The sequence below is a fragment of the Convolutriloba macropyga genome, chromosome 6 (assembly GCF_964194025.1).
Source record: "Convolutriloba macropyga chromosome 6, txConMacr16.3, whole genome shotgun sequence".
Taxonomy (NCBI): domain Eukaryota; kingdom Metazoa; phylum Xenacoelomorpha; order Acoela; family Convolutidae; genus Convolutriloba; species Convolutriloba macropyga.
In genome coordinates, this window is record NC_134473.1 from 16983629 (window position 1) to 17011535 (window position 27907).

Genomic DNA, 27907 nt, shown 5'->3' on the forward strand with positions numbered 1-27907 from the left:
AGGCAATTTTACTCAAAAATTTTGAGCATTTTGAAGAAAGTTTGCAACTTACAAGGGGTATTTATAACGGGAAAATTGCGCCAGCCAGCCTAAAATTATCTTTCGATAGATACCTGAAATTCATTGCGGTATATGAGATGAAATGTAATGGATGTGAATCCATCTATGTTGGGCAGACACGCGAACTTTCTACCACTAGGTTATCAAAACATCAAAAGAGGAATTCAAAGGTGGGTCAACATCTTGCTGAATATAGTGGCTTCTCTAATGACAATGAATAAAAAAATCCAGACGCCTGTCGCGCAGTACAGAAAAACTCAAGGCCATCGAAGCTATATACATCAAAAGAAAGAAAAACAGGGCCAGAAATAATTTGTGCTTGACCAAACGAAGCTTGAAAACCCCCCAAAAAAGGATAATTAGGTCTAGACAAATTCTGATTTACCTTAAACATACAGAAACATGGTTAAATTTGAAAATTCGCAAAATTAATGGTTTTCAAGAAATCGATAACAGCTGTTAAAATGAGTTGCAGATAGGCTAAATATTGTATAAATGAAAATGTTTCGATTAAATTTTATTAAAAAAAACGTCCTAGAATTGTTTAAAATGTGGTCTCAGGCAAATGAAAATTTATTCATTTTATCTTTTAGCTTTTTGTTTCACAGTTTTCACTTGAAGATGAATGTAAAGTTTGAATACGTTTGTTTTAAATATCAGATTTATTTTTAATTGACAAATCAGTTTTTTTTCATATACTTGCTCATATGTTTCCGTAGAGCAAATTGACAGTGAAAGGGACTGTAAAACAATCGAATATATTCTTTACTGTCCAAAAAAACGCATAACTTGGACAAGTTACGTAACCATTACCAGAAGCTGCGGAAATACAAAACTTCACGCGATACCAAGCTACATCAATATCCAAACTATATTAGTTAAGAGCGGATCAAATTTTTTCTCCTGAGATAACAGTCTCTTTACTTATGTAACGGGCTTTATCAAGAAGACATCTTGCTCTCGCAGGATTCTGTGCGGATAATGAGCATGGAAACAAACCAAAAGTACACATGATTTCAAAAAGGATCGTCAATATAAAATCTTTTTACCAACGATTTCGTCGTTGATCGTCAGGTTATTGCGTATAAAAAACGCTAAATTGAAAAGCCAGAAAATAGAATACAAATCACTTTAATCCGTTCATCCAAGGAAATTGAGAACGCATTTTTGCTTATCTACAGTCGTATAAACAAAGATTTACATCAGAATATATATATATATACTTTTATATATATTTATATATATATATATATATATATATATATATATATATATATATATATATATTTAAGTATATGTATATATAAGTATATATATATATATATATATACATACATATATATATATATATATATATATATATATATATATATATATATATATGTATATATATATATATATATATATATATATATAAATAATTATTTTATATATATTCCATTTGATGTAGCAAATAGATATCAACATGTTTTCATTAGCATAAAATTATACTCAAATTACCTTAAATTTACTAAGTTTTGCTCAATAGTAAAGCCGAAATTTCTGTTTTGTAAGGTGTCTTTCCTTCAAGTTGGAATTTCAACTCCAAACAAATTTTTCAGTGTCAATTCTTGTGTTCTGTATTCGTCGAGCGTGTTAATGGATGTTTCTGTGTTCTTATGTAAAGCGCCTCTAGTATTATAAAATAGATTGCTGCACAGGTCAGTATCTTTCACAGAAAAACTGTTTTATCAGCGTTGAACTCAATTGCATGTATTGTGATTGCTGAGTCCGCCTTGGCATGCTCTGCAATCTTTGCTTTAATATGTCGGCGTTTCTGCCCTAAAAAAGTGGATTTGCATCCAATACAAATGAGTTCATAAAACACGTGGGATTTGAGTTTTTATCAAGCTAGACTTAAAGCTAGGTGAACAGCTCTTAAGTTTCCGATTGGTAAAAAGTGTCTGTACATGATAAATTTTGTTCAGCTTATTTACAATTTCATTAAAAAAGTTGCCTCTGTACTGTAATACAAATGGTTGTTTCTAAGTAATTTTCTTTTGTTTTACGGCTACGCCAGAGTATGTCCTTTTCTTTGTTCTTTCATTAGCATTTGGTTCAATGTATCCTTGACAATTTTCCCCAATCAATGCCTAGGATACGTTCCAATTTCTTTTCATTTTTTGTCAATGATTCATGGAACGCATCCCAATTGCCAGTGCCGCGGAACCGGCGGTGTATTGTTCCCTGTATTACGCTTTTTTTATATATTGACGGGGTGCGCAGCTACGATAGTTCAGAATTGCTCCAGTATCTGATGGTTTTTGATACCACGTGCAAAAAATTGTACCCTCGTATTGTACCTTAATCGAATTGTCGAGAAAAGGCAAACTGTTTTTGTCATGCGATGCAAATTGAAGATTTCGATTGAGGTTAATGACCGCATCTAACAGCTTTTTTGTCGTAACCTCACACTGTTCTGACAATATCGTCGACATATCTTAGAAAAACTTTTGTTTCGGACGAATGGTTAATGTCAGTAAAGAAACTCATATTATACTTAACTTGAATTTCAAGAGCTGACGCGATTTTTCCTTTGGGTTTTTAGAAAAATATCCTTAATCCTATTTTGGATCTTTTCCGTTTGTGCTGCCCCCCCCCAGCTTAGTGGAACATATTATTTGCACCCCCTCAGACGCAAGTGCCATGATTTTTTCATATTGATTTACTATGTAATGGCACGTGCTCGGCAACTGGGGGGCACAAACGGAAAAGACACGATCCCCTATTTTATCAATTTTGCTGCAGCGAAGAAGGAATTGTAGTAGTAGTAGTAGTTGGGATTCGGCCAGGAGATATCTTCATCTGCTGGCACGGGGATCGTCTCCCTTTTCCTTTCGTGATGGTGATTGATGGCAAATTACACTCTCCACGTCGCACTGACAATTTCGTTGTAATTTGCGTTGAAGAAAGTCCAGAGAACACGTAGTAGTTGTTGTTTTAGGCCAGTGGGGTTATTGATGTCGATCGTTGCTGGCAGTCTGTTGACGAGGGCACCGGTACGGAAGGAAAAGCTCTGCTCGCTTTGGCTTGTACATGGTTTGCGGTGGTCAAATCTAACGTCGTGTGAAGATCGGATGTCACGATTGCATTTCCTCAAACAAAGGTATGGATTAAAATCGATATCAAAATATCCCGTCATACATTTGGATAGAGTGAGCAGATCTTGTAATTGCATGTATAATGACAGGGGAAGTATTCCAGCTTTTAACAAGAGCTCTTTGTAAGTACTGTTTCGGTCCGAGCAAACCCATTTAAGAGCCCGTTTCTGGACATTTTCTAATGATTTCAAATTGTCGATATTGGCATACCAGCAACTACTGCCGTAAATAAGAACAGGGATTATCATGGATTTGAAAAGATTCAGTTTAACAGACATGGTAAGAAGGGGCGAGCTCTTTTTCAACAGGCATAAAACACCTATCGCTTTATTACATGCTGCTCTAATGTGATCAGCCCATTTTTCAAGTCTTTTTGCACAATATGTTTTTGTATCTCGTTGCCTGAAAAGAAATACGCCTTGGTTGTATTGCCGAAGTCAAGATGGGTGCATTTCTTAACGTTAAGTGCTAGTTTGTTATGATCACTCCACTTTTTAATTCTTGATAAGTCCAGCTGAAAGAGCAATGAGGAGCTGTTGATTGAGATGAATTTCGCATCGTTGGCACATAGCAGGGGTTGGCAATTCTTGCAGTTGAGAGGCAAATCATTTATATAGAGAAGAAAGAGAAGGCTGGCGAGGATTGAGCCTTGTGGGACCCCACTGGTAACCGGAATTTCTTCGGAAAAGGTTCCGTTGACTCGCACACGTTGAGCTCTGTTCGCTAAGTATGTTTGCAGCAATTTAAAAACTCTGCCACGAATCCCAATTTGATATAGTTTCTGTAACAAAATCCCGTGATCGACATTGTCGAAAACTTTTTCGTAGTCAGTGTAAATGACGTGAATTTCGTCGTCAGAATCTAGGGAATTGTAGATTTTCTCAAGATATATTAGTAGTCGAGTGATACAAGAGCGTTGCTTCCGGAATCCGAATTGAGAATCACTGAAATAGGGTGATGCGTATCTATAAAGAGAATCAAACAAAGTTCGCTCGAAAATTTTTGATATAATACAAAGGAGTGATATTTGCCTGTAGTTTTCTACATTCGCTTTAGAACCTTTTTTAAAAGTTGGACTGACAATAGAGTTTTTCCAGCATACAGGAAAAACACCCGTTTGCTTTATTTTGTAGAACACTGATGCCATGGACTTACTGATGGTTTTAGCACACATTTTAGAAAGGATTGGGGGTATTCCGTCTGGGCCCACGGCTTTCGTAACATCAAGATTTTCACATATAGAACGAATTTTACTTTGAGATACGTCAAAATCAAGCAAGGGGTTTTCAACTTCGACCTCTTCCACAGGTACAAAATCGCTAGATACAGTGATTATAGATGCAAAGAATTTTGAGAACAAACGACATTGCAACTTCGAATCAGTGGCAATTTCATTTATATAAGAGACAGAAGCAGGAATACATGTTGACTTGAAAGTTCGAAAGTATTTGAAAAGCTTGCTTGTAGATCTTGTATTTGCTAGCCGACTTTCAAAGTTAGCACGGTCTTGTTCGATACTTCGTTCGCAAGATCTTTGCATCAATTTAATCTTCTCGTAGTTACCAGGCTGTTTGCGTTTTACAGTATAAAGTTTTTTGATCAAGTTCAAAGTAGCTTGGGTTACCCAAAGTGATAATTGAGATCTGTGCCTTTCTCTCCGTGGAACTGTCTGAAATATGAATAGTCTTATCCAATTATACCATTGTTCAATTAGAACATTTACGTTGCTCCAACAAATTCCTGAGAAGGGTTTAGATACTATGAGGGCATTGAGTTTATCAAAATCGGCGTTGCAATAACTAAAACTAGCATTTGGTTTTCCAGGTCGCATATATAATGACTTAAAATTAGGAATTGATAGTTGAGTTAAAATACTGAAATGATTAGACAGCAAATTAATCGATTCATCACCGATTTTGCAGGAGGATACATCGAGGTCTTTGCTGATAAAAATAAGATCTAGGATACCCGATGCTGCAGTAGGAAAGTCGATTATCTGTATCAAATCGTTATCCAAAATGAGATCAATAAAAGCTTGGTTGTCTGGAGTAGCGGAGGAGTAGCTTTTCCAATCAATGTCAGGTAAATTGAAGTCACCATAGATAATAATAGAAGTAACCTGAGATGAATGTTTGAGAACGTCTTCAAGCAAAATATTCAAAGATGATTAAGCCATGAAATAAGGGCTATCATTGGGCGGATTGTATAAGCAGACTATCAGAACACGGTGTTCTCCCATTGTGATTATACAAGCTACGAGCATACCTGCAGGTATACCATCCAAAAAAATTTGTTCAGATACCAGATCAGAACGTACGCCAATCAAAACACCTCCATGTTTTGATTTCCCGTGACTGGGTTCTCTTTCTGATCGATAAGTTGTGAAGCTTGGTAGAAATAGTTCCGTGTCTAGAATATTGCTGTAGAGCCAAGTTTCTTTAATCATAAATAAAGTGAGTGCAAGTAGATTTATGTGGTTAGCAAATATAGTCCTTCTCTCACGACTCAATAGGCTCCGAATGTTAAATGCGAGGAATGTTATATTGTCTGACTTTAAATTATTTAGTCATAGGGCGTGGGAATCGTTTTTTGTCGAGATTTCATTACCGTTGTAGAATAACTTCAGATTTATAATTTTGAATTTTGTCTTGTCGTAATTCTCTTCGGAGATCAATTTCCACCTTTTTGTGAGACAATCTTTTCTCTTCTGTTGCTCTTCTTTCGACAAGGAGCGATTCACAAAGATGTTTGTGTTGTTTTCCTCGTTGTGTCGTTTCAATCGATAGGTGCGTGCTACAATTTTTCGAACGACCCAAGGATTATTGAATGTAGCTAGTAAATATCGTGGTTTGTTGTTGTCGGCATTGAATTTCCCTAGGCGACGAATATTTGTTACGCAGGAATCATCTTCATCTAGGCAATTGAGTATGTAAGCTACGTTTCTAATTTCATGTGTCACAATATCATCTGATTCAGGCTTTTTACTCGAGTCGGGATTAGTAAATTCACTTACTCCAGATATAGTAATTTCCATATCCAATTTGCTACTCATATCAGTGTTTAACTGATTACCTGAATTTTTATCTGGGGCTAAAGGTAAGGAAGGTGACTTAGCTTTTAACTCGACAATTGCAGTCTTTATCTCGGCAAGGCCCGCTTCCACGTCTGCTCGAAATTCAGCGTCTGATGTGTTCTTCAGTTTTGTCAGTTTCTTCATAGTCCTGCTGCATAGCTCACAAAACCAGAAGACGCCATCTAGTTCAAGGATGTTCAGTGCTTGGGCAGGTATGTTTGTACAACTCACATGAATCCAGCATCCACACTTGTCACAAAGAATTGAGTTGTCAGTCGCATTCACGTCTGTCGAACATTTGGAGCACTGAGGAGGTCCACTTTCACTGACCCCCCTTGTAGTGATCGTTGCTCGAGCATACATTTATATGAAACTATTTAATTGAAACCGTTATTTATATGAAACCGTTATCTACTACTACTACTACTAGTTAGTAACAACGAATTTTTGAAATTATTTACAGTTAAAATCACAATTACAACATTTAATTTACATTTAATAAATCAATTTTCTTTACCATCTCTATTCCGGAATATTTTCAGTTCCAGGGTATTTTGTTTTCAATTCCCGAAAAGGAGTTTTTACTTTCATTTCTTTCTGTTATTGTTATTATTATAGTTTGTCGATCAATACCTGCAACCTCACCTTGAATCAATTAGACCAACTTCTTCTTCCTAGAGCGGCAGCTGTTTTTTGCTGCCGTTATCTTTGGTCTCAGTTTCTTGACATAATGTTTCCATCTTGTGAGTTCTTTAAAATTAGTCTGTTTTTTTACATATGTTTTAAGTTTTGAAGGGAAGTTTTGATCCTTTTTTGGACCCTTTTTCCTGTGTTGAGTCATTGTAGAACCCTCAAGCTTCGTTAGCCATTTCAAGGCTATATGGAAGAAATCTGAGGCTAACAATTAGCAGCGGGTTTTTGGTATCACACTGCTTTGTTATTTCAACTAAAGCGTCGCTATAATGTTCTCATTTCTAAACGCTGGTGATCGCAAACTCATACACTATTCTGTTGTAGCTTTCAGTATTTTTAAATAAAGTGGGTTGCTCTTAAGCCGCGTGGGACAATCCAATGGATGAGTAGTGATCCCTTACTATGAGACATCACTGCATCGTATATGATTTTAAAGACAAGGCACTATAGTTCTTTATCACAAGGCACTATAGCTCAGTATGCCGAATCCTTGTCAACCTAATTTCCAAACTTCCCGAAGTTTTTCTTGCGGTTATTAGAACCATTTTTATAAATGTCGGAGTATTGCGAGTGTGATATGAAAGCTCTGAAATTGAGTCATCTAATAAACTTGTTACCTGAAGCGTATAATATTATTTTGTTTTTGCTCATCTTCTGGTTTTAGGTGTTATGTTTGTTTTTGTTAGAGAGTCAGATGATGTCATCAAAATTAAGAGTTGTTTTGAATAAAACTGGCAGATGCTATTCTACAGCGTTGCTAGCGCAGTTTTGTTTGCCAGAGACCAGATTTAAATTTATTCATATTCGCAGACAGTCAAATATGGTGGACCACAATTTTGTATTCAGACAGCTGTTTGAAAAAGATTCGTCGACGTTTACCTATTTGCTGGCCGATAAAAAATCGAAGGTGGCCATTTTAATCGACCCAGTCCTGGAAACTGTTGACAGGGATTTGAGGCTAGTTGAAGACCTGGGATTGTTTCTTAAGCTTGCCATTAATACCCACATGCATGCAGATCATATTACAGGCACAGGAAAGATGAAAGAGTTAACTGAAAAAGGTTAGTAATTAAGATTATAACGTTTTGACGATTATAACTTCGAATGAATAAAGATGGCAATTCTGCAGTCGATTTTCTTGTGTAACTCACGCTGGAGTCAGTAAAACGTCTTTTATATCACAAATGAAATTATCCACATATGTTAATTACTAACCTTTTTAAATAGTGTTTTTCAGATAGACTGTTCTGGGATAGCCGTGGTTATCCCCTAAATGTTTATCCTTGGTGCAAGTTCATTGTCGCATGCGATTCGATGTTTACCCTGGTTTATCCGAAAAAGACTAAATCGTCACATCCTTGCCATACCCTGTTTGTGCTTCAATCAGAAAAAGAACAACAAACGGAAAACTTTTCAGTTCATACTCCGGAGATCTCTGCGACGTCGTACGGACATTATTATCTGGCACGATACGCTCAATAATTCGCTGACTCAACATAGAAGTAACAACTTCACTCAAGTGTCGCCAGAAAGATTGAGGAAGATCTTATTGTCGTTTGACAATCAGATACAAGGGGTCGTCCATTGCACCCGTGAAGGTGCTCCAGATATTTGGGATCATATCAAAACCTTAAGAACCCAAGGTTTCCAAGTAGCAAACATTGTTCGTGAAATTCTGCGAAGCAAAAATCTAACGATCCTGAAATCGTGACAGAGTGTTGCATCAGAAACCTCTGTACGAACTTCGAACGTTAGCAGCTGTGAAGAGAGTCAACGGTGAATTGAATCGCTTTGCCCAGAAAAAGAAAAGAATCAAAAGCTCGTCGGGAAAAATCACTTCGCGACCAAAAAATCACTAAGACCAAATAACTCTTGGTTATCAGTTTATTTGATACAGCTAGCCAGCTGTAAGCTTGTTGCCAAGTTTGCTAAGAGGCTGGCCACGTCCATAATACCACCGGATGATTTGATTACATACAATGGTTGTCGACTAGTGGCTCTGCATAAATGTCCAGGTGTGAGACCTATTGGTATTGGTGAAGTAATGCGTCGCATCACCGGACGCATAATCGTCGACTGCATCAGGCAAGATCTAACATCCCTCGGTGGAAACATGCAACTGTGCCTGGGCCAGAAATGTGGCATAGAACATGCCATACATTCGCTTCGCCACAGTTTTGATGATCCCGAAAACGAAGCAATTCTTCTAATTGATGCCAAAAACGCTTTTAACGTGCTCAATAGACGAACAGCATTAGAGAACGTGAAAGCCTTATGCCCATCTTTGCATGTTGCCTTACAGAATTCCTATGGCCACCCGTCTCATCTCTACATCGGTAAGTCGACCATACTGTCACAGGAAGGTACGGCACAAGGCGATCCCCTTGCGATGGCAATGTATGGAATCGCAATCCTACCCCTAATAACAAGACTTCATAATGACTCTTTGACACAAAAATGGTATGCTGATGATGGTAGCGTCGTCGGTAAGTTAGAAGATATCAGGGCACTCTTCGACAAGCTCACTGAGCTCGGTCCCAAGTATGGATATCTTGTCAATCCTCCGAAGTGTCAGTTGATAATTAAGCCAGGAGGCGAGCGCCAAGCGTCAACTGTGTTTGCAGGCACAAATGTGGAAATCACGCAGGGCGCTCGAGTCCTGGGATCAGTTATCGGAAGCTCTGAGGCCAGTAAAAATTTCCTGAAAGATGCAGAAACTAAATACACAAAAAGTTTAGACAGACTTGGTCAATTGTGCTCTCACCTCTCCCCAGAATGCCTATGCATGTTTGACGAAGGGGGTTCAACAGAAGTTGAGCTTCCTCTCGCGTACTACACCTTCCATGGACGGGGTTCTGGACATGGTGGAGGAGCGGCTTGGCCGAGTCATACCGAATATCGTCGGCAAAGAAGTAATCCAAGAGGAAAGAGAACTTTTTTCTCTCCCTCTCAGAATGGGTGGGCTTAACATCGCCCTCCCACAAGATCTTCACAAAAATCTTGAGCAATCAGTTGAACTCTCAAGACCATTGGCGTCATTCAATAATATTCAACAATGTGAAGTAGAACAAACCAAGATCAGTCTCAGACAGAAAGCAGACAATCAACGTGAACTCATCTCGAAGAAATCCAGAATCGAAAACAATCTACCAGAAATGAAGTATACCATCCAGCTGGCCTCGGAGAAAGGAGCATCAAGCTGGCTTAACGCGCTTCCGTTGTCAAAACATGGTTTTGACCTCACGAAGACTGAGTTCCGTGATGGAATAGCACTTCGCTACACCTGGGAAGCGAAGAACACGCCAGCCATATGCCCATGCGGGAAAGAATTCAGCCTCAACCATGCCCTCCATTGCGCCAAAGGCGGATATACGCACCTACGACACAACGAAATTAGAGATGTGTTTGCAAACCTGATGGATGGCGTTTGCCACGATGTACAGATAGAGCCAAAACTTCAGTCGCTCGATGGAGAAATTTTCTCGAGTAATTCCACCACCACTGATGATGACGCTCGACTGGACATCAAGGCCAACGGTCTGTGGGGCTCCCGCTTTAATCGCACTTTCTTCGATGTGAAGATTTTCAACCCTCATGCGAAGAGCTGCCCTAAGACCATAAAAGATGCATACAAATATCACGAGAGCATCAAGCGAAATAAGTACGAAGAGCGAAACCGAACACAGCAGCTTCAATGCACTGGTTTTTGCTTGTTCGGGTGGTCCAGGTCCATCAGCATCGCGCGTTATGAAACAACTCGCAACCAAGATCAGCGAAAAACGCGGAGAGCCGTACGCCGACACTATAAGCTACATCCGAACGAAAATCAGCTTCGCACTTCTGAGGAGCTGTGTTCTCTGCTTGAGGGGATGTCGTGACCTCAAGCCTCGTGTTTTCAGTGAGACTTCGATTACCGCCGTCGTGGAGGAGGGAAGGCTGCACTGAGTGTCTGGCTGCTTATCTTTTTTCATTTGCTTATTCCTTGATGTTCCATTTTTATTTTAATCCTTCCATTCTAGTTCCCTATGTGTGCTATATATATATATATATATATATATATATATATATATATATATATAGGTGCTTTCCTCTCCACTTGTTATTTATTTTTGTGACTGGGACGTCTTTACACTGTCTGGAGGGGAACAGCTTGGAGTGCAGCATCCGGCTACTAAGTGCTACTCATCATGCCCTATTTTTCGACCTACATCCATCGATGCCGGATGGTGTACACGGCCCTTTTTTTTAAGTGAGATTTGGGACAGCTTGAAAACTCATCTTGTGCTACTTCGGACTGGTTTGAGTACCTGGGCCTTAGTATCACGTGCTGAGTTTATAGGCTGAAGTATTGTGGGGCAAAATGTTTCGCAACTCCGAAGGGAAATGCAAAACATGTAAGTCAAATCAAAATAGGAGAAGCTGTATACAACTGTATCTCTTGTGGATTGAAGATGCACATGGAATGTGCTGGATTGGAAGAGGACGCCATAAAGGTGCTCTCAAGTCTGATGAGTAATTTTTTACTCCTGTGTAACGAATGCGTGAATAAAGGGAAGAAAGAGCAAATCATCCAGAACTGCACAAAAAGGAACGTGAAAGGAAAAATTGATGACAAGCTCAACAAAAGTCTGAAAAAGATGGAGAATTCCCTAATCAAACAGATCGATCAGAAAATCGAAGCTGCTCTTGCAGGCAGCGATGCGAAGACTGAGAAATCCATGGAGAAACTCCTTGAAGAGAAGATAGTTAAGAAAGTTGTGAATATACAGAAAACGTCTGACGAACAGAAGGAAGTACATCACAACATCTTGAAAACCTTCAGAATTCAAGGAATTCCAGAAGACCTGGAAAAGACAAAAGATGAGAACTTGATTTCTCTAAATGAGAACATAAAAGATATATTTGATGCAGTTGAAGTCAACACGACGGTTGAAAACGTGAAGACTTGGAAGGTTTGATAAAGAACGCTCGAAGCCAAGAAACGTTGTAGTAACTGTTCCCAACTGTTGGGACACACGGAGGATTTTAGCTAAAGCTAGAGAAAAATGGAAACTACTTTCTGACCGCGGTTTTTATGTACTTCCATCACTAACTAAGGCAGAATCCGAAAAAGAGAATATGTGTCTTAAGAAGAGACGTGAGATGATAGAGAACGGAACACCTGCAACCGAACTCAAAATTAGAAACTTTGAACTGCTTCACAACGGTACGAAAGTCGATTTGGAAGAACCATCCGATTGACTAGAAAATTTGAATCTGATGTTAGTAAATGCTCGTAGTCTTTTGAATTTTGATAGACGAACTAAGTTTGCAAATGCTGTGATGACCTGTAGATACCCCATTGTCATCGTTACGGAAACTTGTTGGAATGAAGACATAGAAGACTCAGAACTTATGCTTCCTGGGTATATCTTACTCAGGTGTGAAAGAGCTGTCAACAAACACGGAGGTGTTTTGGTAGCTATCCAGAGCATCATCAGTGCAAAACGAATTAGTGACGATCTCCCGGATGGATGTATTCTCACTGTCGTTTTCATACAACTGAAGAAATATCTTGTATGTGTCATCTACAATCCTCCACTAGGTAGCGCCTACAGATACTTTAGCTGATTTTGAACAGGTACTCAGTGTTATTGAAGAATTCAAGCAATACGCATGTTTGATTTGCGGAGACTTCAACCTACCAAAGGTCATCTGGAGCCTAAATCACAGTGCAGATGAGTACGAGCAATCGGTGATTGAAATGTTTGAAAGACATAACTATCACCAAATAGTGGACTTTAGTACTTGTGGAAAAAACACTAGATCTTGTGTTTGAACGGAAAGTGGAAAACACGACTGCCAAGATTGATCTCGTCTCAAGACAACTGTCTGACGTTTCAGTTCACGAACCGATATTAATATGATTAAAGAACACAGAAGAACGCAAAACCCCTGTCTCCAATTATTTCAGCTTTTGCAACGCCGATTACGATGGGATCCGGCGAGAAATGACCTTGTTCCCTTTCGAGGCTACATGCTTCACTAACATCGATCGCATGGTTGAAGAGTTTTATGATTACATTAAATCCTTAATAGAGAAACATTGTCCCAAACGTACTCAACATAGACAGCTTGTGCCTCCCTGGTTTTCTAGGGAGACCTCTCATACTATGAAGATGCTGAGCACTGCTCGGCGAGCCTAACGCAAGAAACCAAACAGCTTAGTGCTATCGGAAAAAGTTTTGAGACTAGAAAATATGTTACTGGAACTTGCAGAAGAGGATAGGTGTATCAACAGAAGCTTGTGACCACTCGTGATACGACAGTGATCTTCAAGCACTTAAAGAGCCTTAGAAAAACAGTAACTCTACCCACAATACTTTCTCTAGAGGAAGAGACTGCCGATTCCACTCAACAGAAAGTAGACCTGCTAAATAGGTATTTTCAGTCTGCATTTTCTGAGAAGACCGAAGACACGGTAGCCGATGACCTTCCGGACCCAACCCTAATGAATTTTGATGTCAGCTCAAAAAGAATAAGAGCAATCTGAACAAACCTTGATGTCTCAAAAACTCGAGGTCCAGATAACATTCCCGCCTGTTCCTTGAGGCAACTGGCTGAACCGCTCATTCTGTTCTTGAGCGCAGTCTTTAGGAACGTCAAAAGATTAGGAATAATCCCGAACTGTTGGAAAATTGGTGCTGTGTCGCCCATCCTTCAAAAAGGCTGCAGAGCAAGTGTCAAAAATTACAGACCAGTGACCTTGCTGTCTATAGTTTCGAAAGTACTCGAACGATGTATGTATGATCCAATCGAAAAGCAGTTCTCGGATCATTTAACAACCAGTCAACATGGATTTGTGAAAAAACGATCCGTTGTGTCGAACAAGCTCTGTTTCTTGAAAAATTTGCGTTGGAAGGAAACCCAAATTCGGTGTATTCCTTATACACCGACTTCTCAAAAGCAATCGGTAAGGTTCCGCATGCTGAATTGTTGATCAAAGTAAGGAGAATTGGAGTGGGCGGGTGTGTACTTAGTCTTCTCCAGGACTATTTATGTAACCGTAAACAGTTCGGAAGATGTGATGGTGTCAGGTCGGACCTTCTATAATTATCAAGTGGTGTTCCACAGGGGTCCATTTTGGGCCCCTTACTCTTCTGCATCTTCATAAATGATTTGCCAACTTCCTTGATATCCAGCACCCCATATCTGTATGCGGATGACGCTAAGTTCTTTTTTATTGACAAAAGTAACCAAGAAATTCAAAAAGAAGTTGACAGAGACTCACTTTGGGTATCCAGGAACAGAATGTCACTTGCTGCTGAAAAATGTTGTTATATAGCATCTAAGGGACAGTCCCTCAGCCTTACGATGAATAACACTACATTAGACCAATCCACAAAGGTGACTGACTTGGGAGTGCAGCTTACAGGTACCCTGAAAACGGCAAAGCACCTCGAGTCTAGGCTCGCGAAAGCTAATCGAAGTTTTGGTTTTCTCAAGAGAAATTTATTGAAGAATATGGAAACGAGAGTGAAAATCTGTGCTTACAAATCCCTAATTCTACCCTTGATTACTTTTGCTTCAAACACTTTGCACCCATCGCGTGGAAGTATGAGACTAATTGAATGCTTTCAAAAAGGTGCGTTGAAGTGGATAACGGGCTATAGGAATGCGTCGTACTTTGAAAACATGGTATCCCTAAGATTACTTCCGCTTCCTATGTTTTTGCAACTCAATGATTTACTTCTATTGTCTAAACTGTACCATGATAAAGAAAACGTGCTTCCATTGATAGAAACCTATGAACACCATTGTGGTAGAGTTAAAAGCAGATTATTCAAAATTCCAAAACTGAGAACCGAGAAAATCAGAGAGAGCTTTTACTTTCGAGCTGCCAAAGTTGCCAACAATCTGCCTGAAGAGATAGACTTTTCCCAGCCTTTGGGACTCAAAAGACGTATTCTGTCATTCATGTGGGACCGTCTGATGTTGAACTTCAATGAAAGAGTAGTGTGTACGTGGACCATTTTCTGTGATTGCTCCGATTGCAGAAAATAGTGGAATCAAGACCAAAACTTCTATGGGAGCAATCCCCTCGTCTTAATGGCGAAAAGTCACAACAACATAGGGTCATCCACTTATAGGGTATTTGATCAACACGGGGTGGCAGTTCAACCCATATATACTTATTTAAATTCTAAGAAACGTCAAAACACCGTAAACACGTGTTATTTTTACAAGTTACCATCTGTAATCATGGTGATATTAAGTGCAATTAGAGAGAAAGAGGGACTTAATTCTCAAAAAGAGAACTGGAGCTTGCCTGAAAGATGAAAGTTTTGTATACTTTTATGTGTTTTGTCTACAAATTTCCAGCTCTTTGCCGAGTTTACTTATTACTTATTCTCAGATTAGGTACACATCAATTGAGTAATTTGAACATCCGGAAATTGTAAAATGTTTTAGACAGTTCGTGTCTTTGATTCAACTTGTACAATTTCAGGACGTTCGAATGACTCAATTGATTTGTACCTATTCTGAGAATAAGTAAATTCGCTGACGAGCTGAAAATTTGAAATCAATATACAAGAATATTAAATATTCATCTTTCAGAAAAACTCGAGTTCTCTTTTTGAGAATTAAGTCTCTTTCTCTCATTGCAGTTAAATATCACCATGATTACACCTGGGAACCTGTAAAAATAACACCCACATGTGCTTGTGGAGAAAAATGAAACGTAACTCATGCATTGCAGAGCTGCCTGCAAGTAATCATCAGCCACTGATTACGGCCATGACTTGTTTTTGAAAGGGTACAATCGACAATTTGCTGGACTGTTTAGAGGATCAAAGTTTGAACGGCTCGTAGCTTCGTAATACCGTGAAGTACCAGTGACGGTTTTTAAGAGACAGAAAGATTAAAAATAAGGAAGTCTTAGGATTCTTCTTCTGGATCCGCATTTTTTTGAAATTAAAGATTTTAGGTTTTTAAACACATTTGGGCCACTGGTTTCTGTCGGTTTTTCAATATTGCATAAACGTAAGCAGTCTGTTGGCGGAAATCATTAACATGCGTTTTCAAGTGTCCTAAAATATGGAAAGGAAGCTTGAAGTTCAAACTATCAGACTTGCAATAAAAATCTACCAACAATTAAAAACGAAAAGAAGTGGCGTGTATACAAACGATAAACTGGTATTCGATAAACGTATAAGTAAAAAGCCAACAGCATCTTCGTGGTCATCAAGAAATTTCTGTTTTCTAAACGAGACAGTCTTCTTCCAGTTATACAAATCGCTGGTACGACCAGATCTTGAATATTGCATTCAATTTTGGTATCCGTAGAAGAAACAGGCTATGATAGAAAATGCACAACGAAGAGCAACTCAATTAGTCAAAAGTTTGAGAAATATTACCATGAAAGGCTGAGAAAACTTGAGTTACCATTACTTGAATATCGAGGGAAACGAGGCGCTGAGCGAGAGAGTAGGTAAACTGTAAAGTCAGTCACAGCTGGAAGCTTCTTTTAATTGCAGTTGAATAGCATTGTATTCGCGTCGTTTATAATTGGGGCATAGAGTGATATGTTTAGCTATTTTCACTGTCAAATGCGCTCTGGCTTACATAAATTTTGGCTTACGTCAAAGCGTAAAAGTTGAAGCCGTAAAGAAGACTTGGAGGGGAGGTTTTTTTTATGTTAAAGAGGTGCCTGCGAGTAATCATCGAAACTGATTATGGCCATGCTTTGTTTGTTTGTGAGCAATCGACGAATTGCAAGACTGTTTAGAAGACCAAAATCAGAATAGCTCGTTGCTTCGTAATACCGTTACGTATCAGTGACGGTTTTTAGAGCCAAAAAGATTCAAAATAATGAAGTCTGATAATTCTTCTCCTGGATCAATTTTTCTTGAAATTGAAGATTTTAAGTTTTTTAACGAATTTGGTTACTGTTTTCAGTCAGTTTTTCTATCTTGCATAAACCTAAGCAATCATGATGCCGAAATTTTTTGCATGTGTTTTCAAGTGTACTCTGGATCAAGACTTAATGATAAGTAAGTTACATGTGAAATTGCTAACCGTTATTAATCATTATTGCATCTGAGTTGATTATATCAAAGTTTGTGATTTATTGAATCCTACAACTTTGACGGCTATTGATTCCGTTATTTGTTTTTTGTTTGCGTTTCCATCTTAGATCAGAGAGTTCAGTTTGGCTGTATTCGAGTGTAAATTTATTCTTCATCGTTAACTTTTTGAATTGAGATCTTATTAGAATGAAGGGAAAACACGACTAACGAGAAGGTGAAGACAAACAGTAAAAGTTTCATCTCAATGCTGCTTTCTCAAGCATTAAAAGTTTTGCTATATGTATTATTTGAGCCCTCATCATTTTTTATCGGACTGCATTTCATATTCATTTACGGTTTCAAAGATTAGGAACATTCGTTTTTCTGCTTCTTGAAGCGGTGTAGGTCGCGGCATTGAAGTAAACGTAACGTTGCTTAAAACACGGAACGTGCACCTTATGAAATTACCAAAGTTCATGATGGTAAACTTCGGTTTAACTATATAGCAACTTCTGGTATTGTAACTTCTGGCACTGTAGAATTTCGACATTTTAAAATGTGCACGTGAGTATTGTTTTAAATCCTCTGAGAACCTTACGGCTCACTAGTCTCTAACTATATGATTCACCGAAACTGTTAAAAGACATGAATTCATGGTCTAAAGCGCGTTTTTTTTTAGTTTGACTCCCCTCCCGCTTAGCCTTGCACCTCATTCTACCCGTAACCCAGCACGCTCCCCCCAGTGTTACCACCCCCAACCCGATGCTCACCCCGCCCTAGCTAGCCTCCTTAAGCCGCAGCTGGCTAATGACGAAGCCAACCGCTCGTCAGTCGTTTGAGAGCAATTCACGTGAAATTAGTCGGATATGTTTTGTATTCTGAGTGAGCTTTATTGGTTGAGTTGTTGTATTAATGACATTCTCAGAGATGTTATTTTGTTGATCAAGGTTACAGAGCAGGTTCAGGTATCTTATCTACTCCTCTCTCTAATAAACTTTCACTTGAGGCCATCCTTAACCAAACGAAAAGATAAATTTGAAGCACATAATCCATGTCCGAAATGAGCGTTTACCCTGAAATTTTCACAACATTGTATCATAGCTTTCCCATTAGTGGGTGCCTTTTGGGGCCTTAATTTGATCTTTTTATTCGAGCCGCACCATAGTTTCAAATCCCATCGGATAGTCTTGCGCTGTATGTCATGGATTTAAGTAACTTTTTCTGAATGAAAAATTCTCACTGTTCTTTGCTTGAGTTTTAAACAACTGGCGAGACCAATTGATAAAGCTTAACAATTTTATCAAGGCAAGATAAGATCTTTTAAAACTTTGTGGTCGGTAAGAAGAATTGTTTGCTTTGTTTTGTAGAAGCATTAATGTAGTGTACGAATTGGGTGTTCAATGCTTTTTCACCAGACATTAATTTATTATCCGAAAATCTCAGAAACTAATCTCTGGTTTGTCGTTTTGTTTTTTCATGTATGGGCAATTATTTCGTGGCTAATATGCGGCCATTGGCCTGGTATCCTTGAGCATGCTATCTGTTATTGATGTCATAAATTTTGGTTTAGCTTCTGGTGTACCCTGCCGCTCTGTTATCAGCAAGACATCTGGTGCTCAAGCAGATGAATATGTATCCGAGGGATCCAAAGTACAGTTCGGTCCGTACACACTTGAGGTGAGAGAAACTCCGGGTCACACAAACGGATGCGTGACCTATGTCGATCACCAACATCGCATGGCCTTTACAGGTGATGCTATTCTGATTCGGGGCTGTGGGCGAACTGATTTCCAGGAGGGCGATCCAGGTGAGGATGTATAAATTTAATTTGAATCTCGGGTTTTTTTTTTAAATTTTGATGCATCTAAAAAAATGATGAATCTAGTCACACTATGCTTTTGTCTTTGATTTGCTTCTTTTTCGGTACCTTTTTTGGCTTCAGCAATCTCCTGACAAAATGCAGATCTCAACAATCTACCAAATTAATATCTCAGTGAGAAAATAATTGATAAAAGATTAAGTCGACAGAGGCTTGGAATAGTTGTTTGGAATAGTTTTGCAAGGTTGACAAAGAGGAGGTATGAGAAATTTGAAATTGATATATCAAGAATTCCTCACTGTGATTTGTTCACACGAATAATAACAAGAATGTCAACAACTAGCAACTGTGCCAAAACTGAAACATGAAATATTGAGAAATTTTCTTTTTTTTGTCTGGTATCTCTTTCGGAACTATATATGTATATGTGTACATGTATATTTTACGCACTTGTATTCGCATCCTGTCAATACAAGTGTGTGAGTTTTTTTCGGACGCTTTTAACTTTTCGTTATCAGAAAAGAGATAAACTGCTGACCAGATCTCTGAAAGCTCTTCTTGTTTGTAAGTGTACAATTCAACGAAGCCCCTCAAGACAATATCATAGAGCAAAGGGCATTTTGTTGGCGGTTTGGATCCCTCAAACTCTGGCTCTCAAAGGCTATTATTTAGGCGCTCTCCTTTTCAATAGCCGCCTCAGCTTCTCAGCCAGCTATTGTAGTGCTCCTAAATTTTTACAATTCAAAGAATTTGAATTGTTTTGGGGCGCTGTCTTTTTACGACTCGAAGAGGATTATTGGAGAAGTCCTTTTTAAATCAATTTTATTGGAGTAATTTTTGAAGCGGGAAATGAAACGCGTGAAAAAATTTGGAGTGATTTTGGTGCTGAACAAAACTGAAGAGCAGAGCGAGAAGAGAGTGGTTTTTGTTCAGATTGGTGGTGGAAGAGAGTGGTTTTTGTTCAAATCGTTTTTTTGCAACTTTTGATGGTTATGAGATTTGATTATGATATTGTAGTAATTTTAGGCTTTTTTGATAGGAATGGAAGGTTTCAAGTAGTTAATTTGAGTTTAATGCTATTTTGGAGGTTTTTGATCAGTTTTGCTAATTTTTAGACGAAATTTAATGAATTTTTTCGTTTTCATGCTTCAAGTGGGATTTGAATAGAAGGTTGTTATGTTACTTAAAGATTATTCAGATACAAATTGACTAAAGTGTTCTTGGTATAAATCATTTCTTTTCATAGGAAAATTGACAGAAAAATTAGAAGTTTTAAACCTTTTCTTATTTTCTTGCAGTTTTTCTTTTTTTATAGCCGCACAGCGATAGCTGGGGCTATTATTGGCTTTCTCTTGGTTTTTTTATTTCGTCACAATTTTTGTTAAGACCATAAGACGTCACAATCACTTCAAATCTGCTTTGTTTATTCGTTCATGCAATTTCAACTGAAATACGTGTGTGACGTCATTTTTCGCTCTTAGTGGAGCGAGTTTTTTGTTGATTCGCGTGATTAGTTTTTTGGTCTCACTTGACTTACCTCACTCTCAAAAATGACTTCCTCACTGGGGTGTCACCTTAAAAAGGTCAAATGGGTGTGTCACCTTAAATGAAGGTTATTTGAGAGCAGCTAACAGAGGCAGCAAAAACTCATACAGATTTTTAATCAAAATATAACATATCAGCCTTCCATGAAAAGACGATTTTTTTTGTTCAATTTGTTTTTGAAAACCAAGAGAAAGCCAATAATAGCCCCAGCTATCGCTGTGCGGATATTAAAAAAGAAAAACTGCAAAAAAATAAGAAAAGGTTTAAAATTTCTAATTTTTCTATTCTTCTAATTTTTATGGCATTTGTGGAGGTTCAGGGTTCACAATAGTTTTTCTACTTTTTTAGTCATTATTATGGGAAAATTTTTCCTTCGAGTCGGCTCTGGAATTCTTCCGGCTATGTTTTTTTAAGATCTGTTCACACATTTTCATGATTTTTGAAGTCAATTTGGAGTGATGGTTTTGGTCAGGCCGAAACAGGAAGTGGAGCAAAAAAGCGAGTGGTTTTTGCGGCGTGAAATTTTTTCGCTCTAAATTTAAAGTAGAGTGAGAAAACGGTGTTTGAACAAAAATTCGCTGTCTCTAGTGATTTTTTGTTCACATGCGGCAATTTCACTTTAATTTTTATTGTTCAGTTTTTTGGATCGGATTTTTTTCTAAATGAATTTCCCAATTCATTCGTATTCCGTTCTATGTCTAGTTTTCTGTTTAGTCAATGAAAATTCTTTGAATTGTACCTCAGAACTTGTCCTGCAATATTTTCAACTTCTTCGAATAAAAGTTTTTTGCTTTAGCCTATCACAGCTTGTTCAAAATTTTGCAGGAAATCTTTTTGACTTTTCTAGGCTAGTTTCACTCTTCTCTCATTCTTGTAAAGTATTTTTAGACAACAGACGCTCAGCAAAGCCATTCAAAATGAGTAAAGTCAATATCAAAAAAGATAAATCCAAATCCCAATTATAGATGCCGGTTACTCCAACTTTGTTCTTAGTGACTACTGGGAATCAACGGCTGCTATTTTCCGGCAATCTGCCGGGTATATTTATAATTCGTTTTATTTTTTTTCGTTCTATATAAGTCACCACGTTTGACTTTTGACTTACCTTACTCTGTTTCAACCGAAAGGAATCGAAAATTGATTCAGCAACTTCACTCGAAAACGTTCAAAGTCAGAAGGCGAAATCGTGAAATCAAAAGAAACAGGATAAACCAATAAAACCCGAGCACTAAAAATTAATATTTAAGAACTTAGCGCATTAAGTTATCAAAGTTCCTTCGAGTATACTGCTAATCGGTATTAGTATCAAGTTTATTGTCCTTCAATGTAGAAGTTGAATTCGCCAAATTTTATTGAATCTAATGAAACTGCGAACAAAATTAAATCTTTTTTGAAAATTCAAAGAAAATTACTCTCATCAACTTTTTTCATGAGCTAAGTTATGAAAGTTCAAGCATTCTTTTCTCCAATTTAGGCAGCAGATGCTCAGCAAAGCAATTCAAAATGAACAGAGTCAATATCAAAAAACGAAATCCGAGTTATAAACGGGATAAACCCATAAAGCCCAATTTTAGATGCCCTTTACTCGAACTTTATTCTTAGCTACCATGTCTAATGCTTATTGGTATTGATACTAGCCCCGTGTCGTCTCACTACGAAACAGGAGTTCAGCTCCAAAATGACATCAATTCATTTCGCTTTTGAAAATTGTTTGTGTAGAAATTTATGTTTTCGTTTTTTCAATCCGAATCCTGGTTATGGAATTTACGGCGGCTGTTTTCCGGCAGTCTGTCTGCTATCTTTTTGGTATGGTCTCTGGGATTAAACATGTAGTTTTATACACATGGTCATGGGGAGCATCTGTTTTTATCTATTCCAATCAATTTGTCGTAAAAGGGGGTCCATGATGGCTGTTTGTTTGCAATGTTTTCAACTTCTTCGAATAAAAGTTTTTTGCTTTAGCCTATCACAGCTTGTTCAAAATTTTGCAGGAAATCTTTTTGACTTTTCTAGGCTAGTTTCACTCTTCTCTCATTCTGGTAAAGTATTTTTAGACAACAGACGCTCAGCAAAGCCATTCAAAATGAGTAAAGTCAATATCGAAAAAGATAAACCCAAATCCCAATTATAGATGCCCGTTACTCGAACTTTGTTCTTAGTGACTACTGTTGGAATCAACGGCTGCTATTTTCCGGCAATCTGCCGGGTATATTTATAATTCGTTTTATTTTTTTTTTCGTTCTATATAAGTCACCACGTTTGACTTCTGACTTACCTTACTCTCTGTTTCAACCGAATGGAATCGAAAATTGATTCAACAACTTCACTCAAAAACGTTCAAAGTCAGAAGGCGAAATCGTGAAATCAAAAGAAACAGGATAAACCAATAAAACCCGAGCACTAAAAATTAATATTTAAGAACTTAGCGCATTAAGTTATCAAAGTTCCTTCGAGTATACTGCTAATCGGTATTAGTATCAATTTTATTGTCCTCCAATGTAGAAGTTGAATTCGCCAAATTTTATTGAATCTAGTGAAACTGCGAACAAAATTAAATCTTTTTTGAAAATTCAAAGAAAATTACTCTCATCAACTTTTTTCATGAGCTAAGTTATGAAAGTTCAAGCATTCTTTTCTCCAATTTAGGCAGCAGATGCTCAGCAAAGCAATTCAAAATGAACAGAGTCAATATCAAAAAACGAAATCCGAGTTTTAAAGGGGATAAAACCATAAAGCCCAATTTTAGATGCCCGTTACTCGAACTTTGTTCTTAGCTACCATCTCTAATGCTTATTGGTATTGATACTAGCCCCGGTGTCGTCTCACTACGAAACAGGAGTTCAGCTCCAAAATGACATCAATTCATTTCGCTTTTGAAAATTGTTTGTGTAGAAATTTATGTTTTCGTTTGTTCAATCCGAATCCTGGTTATGGAATTAACGGCGGCTGTTTTCCGGCAGTCTGTCTGCTATCTTTTTGGTATAGTCTCTGGGATTAAACATCTAGTTTTATACACATGGTCATGGGGAGCATCTTTTTTTATCTATTCCAATCAATTTGTCGTAAAAGGGGGTCCATGATGGCTGTTTGTTTGCAATCTGCTGTCTGTTTGATTTTCAGATCATAAACTGACTAATTTGTCACGATAATTGTCTTCTTGCATGAGTTCTATGCATTAGAAGTTTTGAGATTATTACACACATTCAAAACATTGATACGCAAAAATTACTAATAGCCCTGCTGGTACAAAAGTCCTCCGTTGCGGGTTCGAATCAAAATTGAAAGTTATACTCAATGTTCTGTTTCGCTGCTGCTATCCGCAAGATCCTCTCGTCCATTTTTGATTGAGATTTTTTTAATTTTAAGACAAGAGAAAATGCAGCTAAGTTATAATTTAAAGGAATTCTTTGTTATTTGAGTACATCCAAGCAAAAGTTGTCAAACAACAATGTAGTGATTGAGTTGACTTTTGCTCTTTTCAATGACTGGAGTCGCCTTTGAGAATATCCGTACTCATTAAGGCAGTTTACCAATCTTCTGTCACGTTTTATCAATTTCATGCTTGTTTGCCAGTAAATGTTGCTTCATGCTTTGATTTTGTTTAATTAGGTATGCTCTATGACATGGTCCACTCCAAAATTCTGTCTTTGGATCCGGATTACTTGCTCTACCCTGCACACGACTATACAGGTCGAATGGTCTCTACTGTTGACGAAGAGAGACGACTGAATCCAAGAATGACCAAAACAAGAGAGGGTTTTGTTAAATTCATGACCGAAGAGCTGAAACTATCCTATCCCAAGAAGATTGATATCGCGCTGCCGTGGAATAAGGTTTCAATTTATCTTACTGGTTTAGATAATTGTAACTTTCGTACCCCGTTTTAGCTTTGACAATAAATAAAGTTGCTTGGTTATGTACGCCTGTTCAAAATTTCTCACCAGTGGGATTTATTTTAAAGCCTGTGGGACGTAGGGCATAGAAATGTCTGTGGCGAAATGGGAGAAACCAATTCTAGGAATATATGCGTGTAATCTAACTTATACTTTTTCTAAAATTATTTTAATTATAGCCTACGTTGTTCAGACATGGCGTGGCCATATTGTAACCGAACTATATTCAACCTTCCAGTTTTCAGTTTGAAATCCTGAATTGTTCATTTGACCTGGTGAGTTCCAAAATGGGTACAAGGCGCTGTTTTATGAAAAAAGTTTTCATTCCAAAATCTGCTTACTGTTGACAAAAAATTAAGGCCTTGCAAATAATTGGCAAATTTTAGCCGTTTTTATTTGATCTGAAACGAAGCTAGCATAAGTCATTTCATTACCATGTCTTTTTAACGCGATTGTTCGTATAACCGATTTTTTTACCGCTTTTGTCTGACCATCGACTATGCGTTACTTGAGAAACGGGATAAACTGGTACAGACCGAGGGCATTAAATCGTTTAGTAATTCTCTAAAAGCCATACTAATTTTTAAAAGTATACTATTCACCGAAAGTGCGGAGGAGATTTTAATTCTAGGTTTGAAGAGCAATTCTTGGAGTTTTAGACACGCCCCTCTTCACTCCACTGCCCTCTTTCCTGCTGAATTCTGCTGTACAGGTTTAAATTGATGATGTAAATGTGAATTTTATGTAGTTTATACGCTACCCACTCATGCCTACGCCCTTCGTTTCCCAACCTCACTTTTCTCCCCCTCGCCTATTCGGGCTAGCCTGCCTACGCTTAAGCTAGCTTCAGAGTCAGTCTTTTCAGAGCAATTGTTCCGACCCGACGTTAGTTGGTTATGTTTCTTAATAGCCGCGTCCTCAATTCTAGGCGGCTATTATAGCGCTCCTAATTTTTTTTACTTTGTCTAACAGATTTTTGTTTCGTCTTACCGTGACTTCTTGGAATTGACTTTTTCAATGACTTACCTCACTAAAAAAATGACTTCTGAGCTCACTTATGAAACTTTAAATTTTATGAACATTTACTTATTAAAGGTTAATAGTGTGCATCTAAGTAGTGCCAAACATATGCCCTAATTCTTGAATATTAGAGTCTTGAGTTTTTGATTTCGAATATTAATTTTGGGATCTTTTCCGTTTCTGCCCCCCCCCCCCCCCCCAAATAATGCACGTGCATCTGGGGGGTGCAAATAATATGCGCCCACTAAGCTGAGAGGGCACAAACGGAAAAGATCCTAATTTTGAAAAGCCCTATTAGGGCTTTCTCCTTATAGAGCTTATGTGTCTCATGAAAATGACAATCCGAAGCTGACCCAAAAAGTCTATTAAAGGACTGGTGGTCGATCTGTCTGTTTTATTTCTATAGTTGTTTCAATTCATGTAACGCCACAAGCGTCTATCGCGGCTATTTTCCGGCAATCTGCCGGCTATGTTTTACTTTATTTGTGACAGTTTCTGGCTCCTATTATGAGTTAGTACCATTTTATGGCTTTGTTGTCATTTTTTTGTTCCGAATTATTTTGATTTTTTTGAATTTTTAACTTTTATTTTGACATTTAATATATCTGCCAACTTATATTGTTTACAATTTCACAATTAGTTGAGGTTTTCAATAATTATTTAAAAATAAATTGCTTTCAGGTCATGGGACCAGCTTTAGATACCTTTAAGCTAGCCATAAAGCCAAGTTTTTGGTGTCCTATAGTTCCCTTTTTGGGAAATTATTTCAGCTGTAAGCTGAGCATAGCTAAATTGTAATACTCGTAGTTTTTTGTTTCGTCTTCTGGCAGTTCCATTTTGTTTTACATTTCTTGCACACTATAAAAGTTATCTCTAAATACTTTTGGTTAATTGCTCTCAAACGATGTTTGTAGCAATTAATTTAGTCCTGTTTTTGCTTTACCGATTTTTCGTCGGTATAAACAGGTGGCGCCCAGCGGGCATCAAGTTCTCTTAGACTCTTTCAGCTCACTGGTCTCCAATTATGCGATTCACAGAAGCTATTTCGGAGATTTATTACTAATGGTGTGAAGGCATTAGTCATAAATGTTAAATGGTGACAGCCCCCACTCCCCCACATATCAGCTCCCTCACTTCGCCTCTCTCAATCCCCACCCCTGCACATCGTTAAGGCCCCGTGCAACCAAATACCTTCGCACCGTTGCCCCCACCCCCCGCTGTGCTCACCTCATGCCCCTTCAATTGAAATTAAGCTAAAGCTAGCCTCACTGAACCGTGGCTTGCTATATCAAAAATTTACAAAAATGTAGAAAATTTTGTGCTCCATTTTTTTAGTTTCCGTCTAAAGGTTTTGCTCTTGAGTTCCCACTATCTGTCGTTGTATTAAATATCCTCATAAGGACATCAAACTGCTAGCGCTTACATGCTTTGTTATTAATCCTTTATGGAAAATATGACTAAATGTTAGGGTCAACAAATTTTGATTTTAGTGCTAACTGAAGTGAAAATTTCCTGAGATTGTGAGCAACTGGTGACTGGCCTAGAGTGCTTGTACGGTCAGGAGCAGTTTTGGGAGCATGTAATGTAAACTGCTGCCTATCATTGATTGAGGTTTCTTGAGGTCTCCGTTAAATTTTTTTTTTTCAATTATCATGAAAGTCTTCATATTTATTGGAACCCAATCTTTTCAAAGACGAAAAATCTAAATAGCCTGTTGTAAAATTTTACAGAGGCTTTCGAGTGTTTCCTGTTCATGTGTTTCTACGATCAATATCCCAAGGATCGAAAGCCAGACCTGTAGAAGGTACAATTGCTCTTTAGATTAGGTCGAAACAATCAAGAAAAGGCCTTTCAAACGGGATTTTCCCCCAGCTTAGTCAATGTAAAACTATGGGTTATGGAATTGAAGGGTAGATTTTTTCAGGTATGTGGAATTCAAGAGCTGGTCGCTTCGGAGCTTCAATGAGACATGGTTTCGGTCAGTGTAATCACTCGCTAAGTGCTACAACCTATGAGAAACTGGATTACGACAATATCAGTCAATCAGCCTTATTCTCCGCCAAACATTCTCGAACGCATCAAAATTCTGTTATTCCACTTCTCATTCCTCAATTTGCTACTAATTTTCTATTTATTTAATGAACGTGCTATGTAGTTCAAATTTAGAGTCGATTTTCCTTTATATTGTAAAAATTGTAAAAAGAGCGTGATAATTCTTTAAAAAATTGTATGACTGTAATTTGCCCATTGATTATCTAAGTAGTATTGAAAGAGATGTGATTATGAATTTCAAAAAGCTGCCGAACGTAATTAATTGTTGAGTAATAAATTTGTTTCGAACACGGTTTAGCAACGAGCGAGCTATATTATTTAATTGAATAGAAGTCCTTAAATAGTTTTCCTTAAATAGAAGTCAGCTATGTGTATCATTTTCCGAACTAATAAGCAGCTGCTCAAGGTTCTATGATTCCCATTATCCGTGTGCTACAGTCTTAGAAGTTGATAGGAATTTTTTGACGATAAATTTGCGTGAAAATTGCCGCGTGACATTATTTCCAGCTATATACTAAATGTCCGCTAGTCGCGTTCTTGTTAAGAGATAGGACAATGTTTCT

General features: G+C 37.8%; 2 protein-coding genes across 3 annotated transcripts in view; both read left to right on the top strand.

Annotated features, from left to right (window-relative positions):
• Nucleotides 1-27621, top strand: part of LOC142341529 (persulfide dioxygenase ETHE1, mitochondrial-like) — a 520203-nt gene extending 492582 nt beyond the window's left edge. Inside the window, exons 2-5 of the mRNA XM_075392528.1 lie at nucleotides 7628-8027; nucleotides 18586-18822; nucleotides 23989-24212; nucleotides 27217-27621. Coding sequence (XP_075248643.1) covers nucleotides 7661-8027; nucleotides 18586-18822; nucleotides 23989-24212; nucleotides 27217-27258 — 870 coding nt within the window. The 5' untranslated portion in view covers nucleotides 7628-7660 and the 3' untranslated portion in view covers nucleotides 27259-27621. The remainder of the gene's footprint in view (nucleotides 1-7627; nucleotides 8028-18585; nucleotides 18823-23988; nucleotides 24213-27216) is intronic.
• LOC142341527 (eukaryotic translation initiation factor 4E-1A-like) overlaps nucleotides 1-27907 on the top strand; it is a 544656-nt gene that overhangs the window by 492584 nt on the left and 24165 nt on the right. The gene's annotated exons all lie outside the window — the stretch shown is intronic.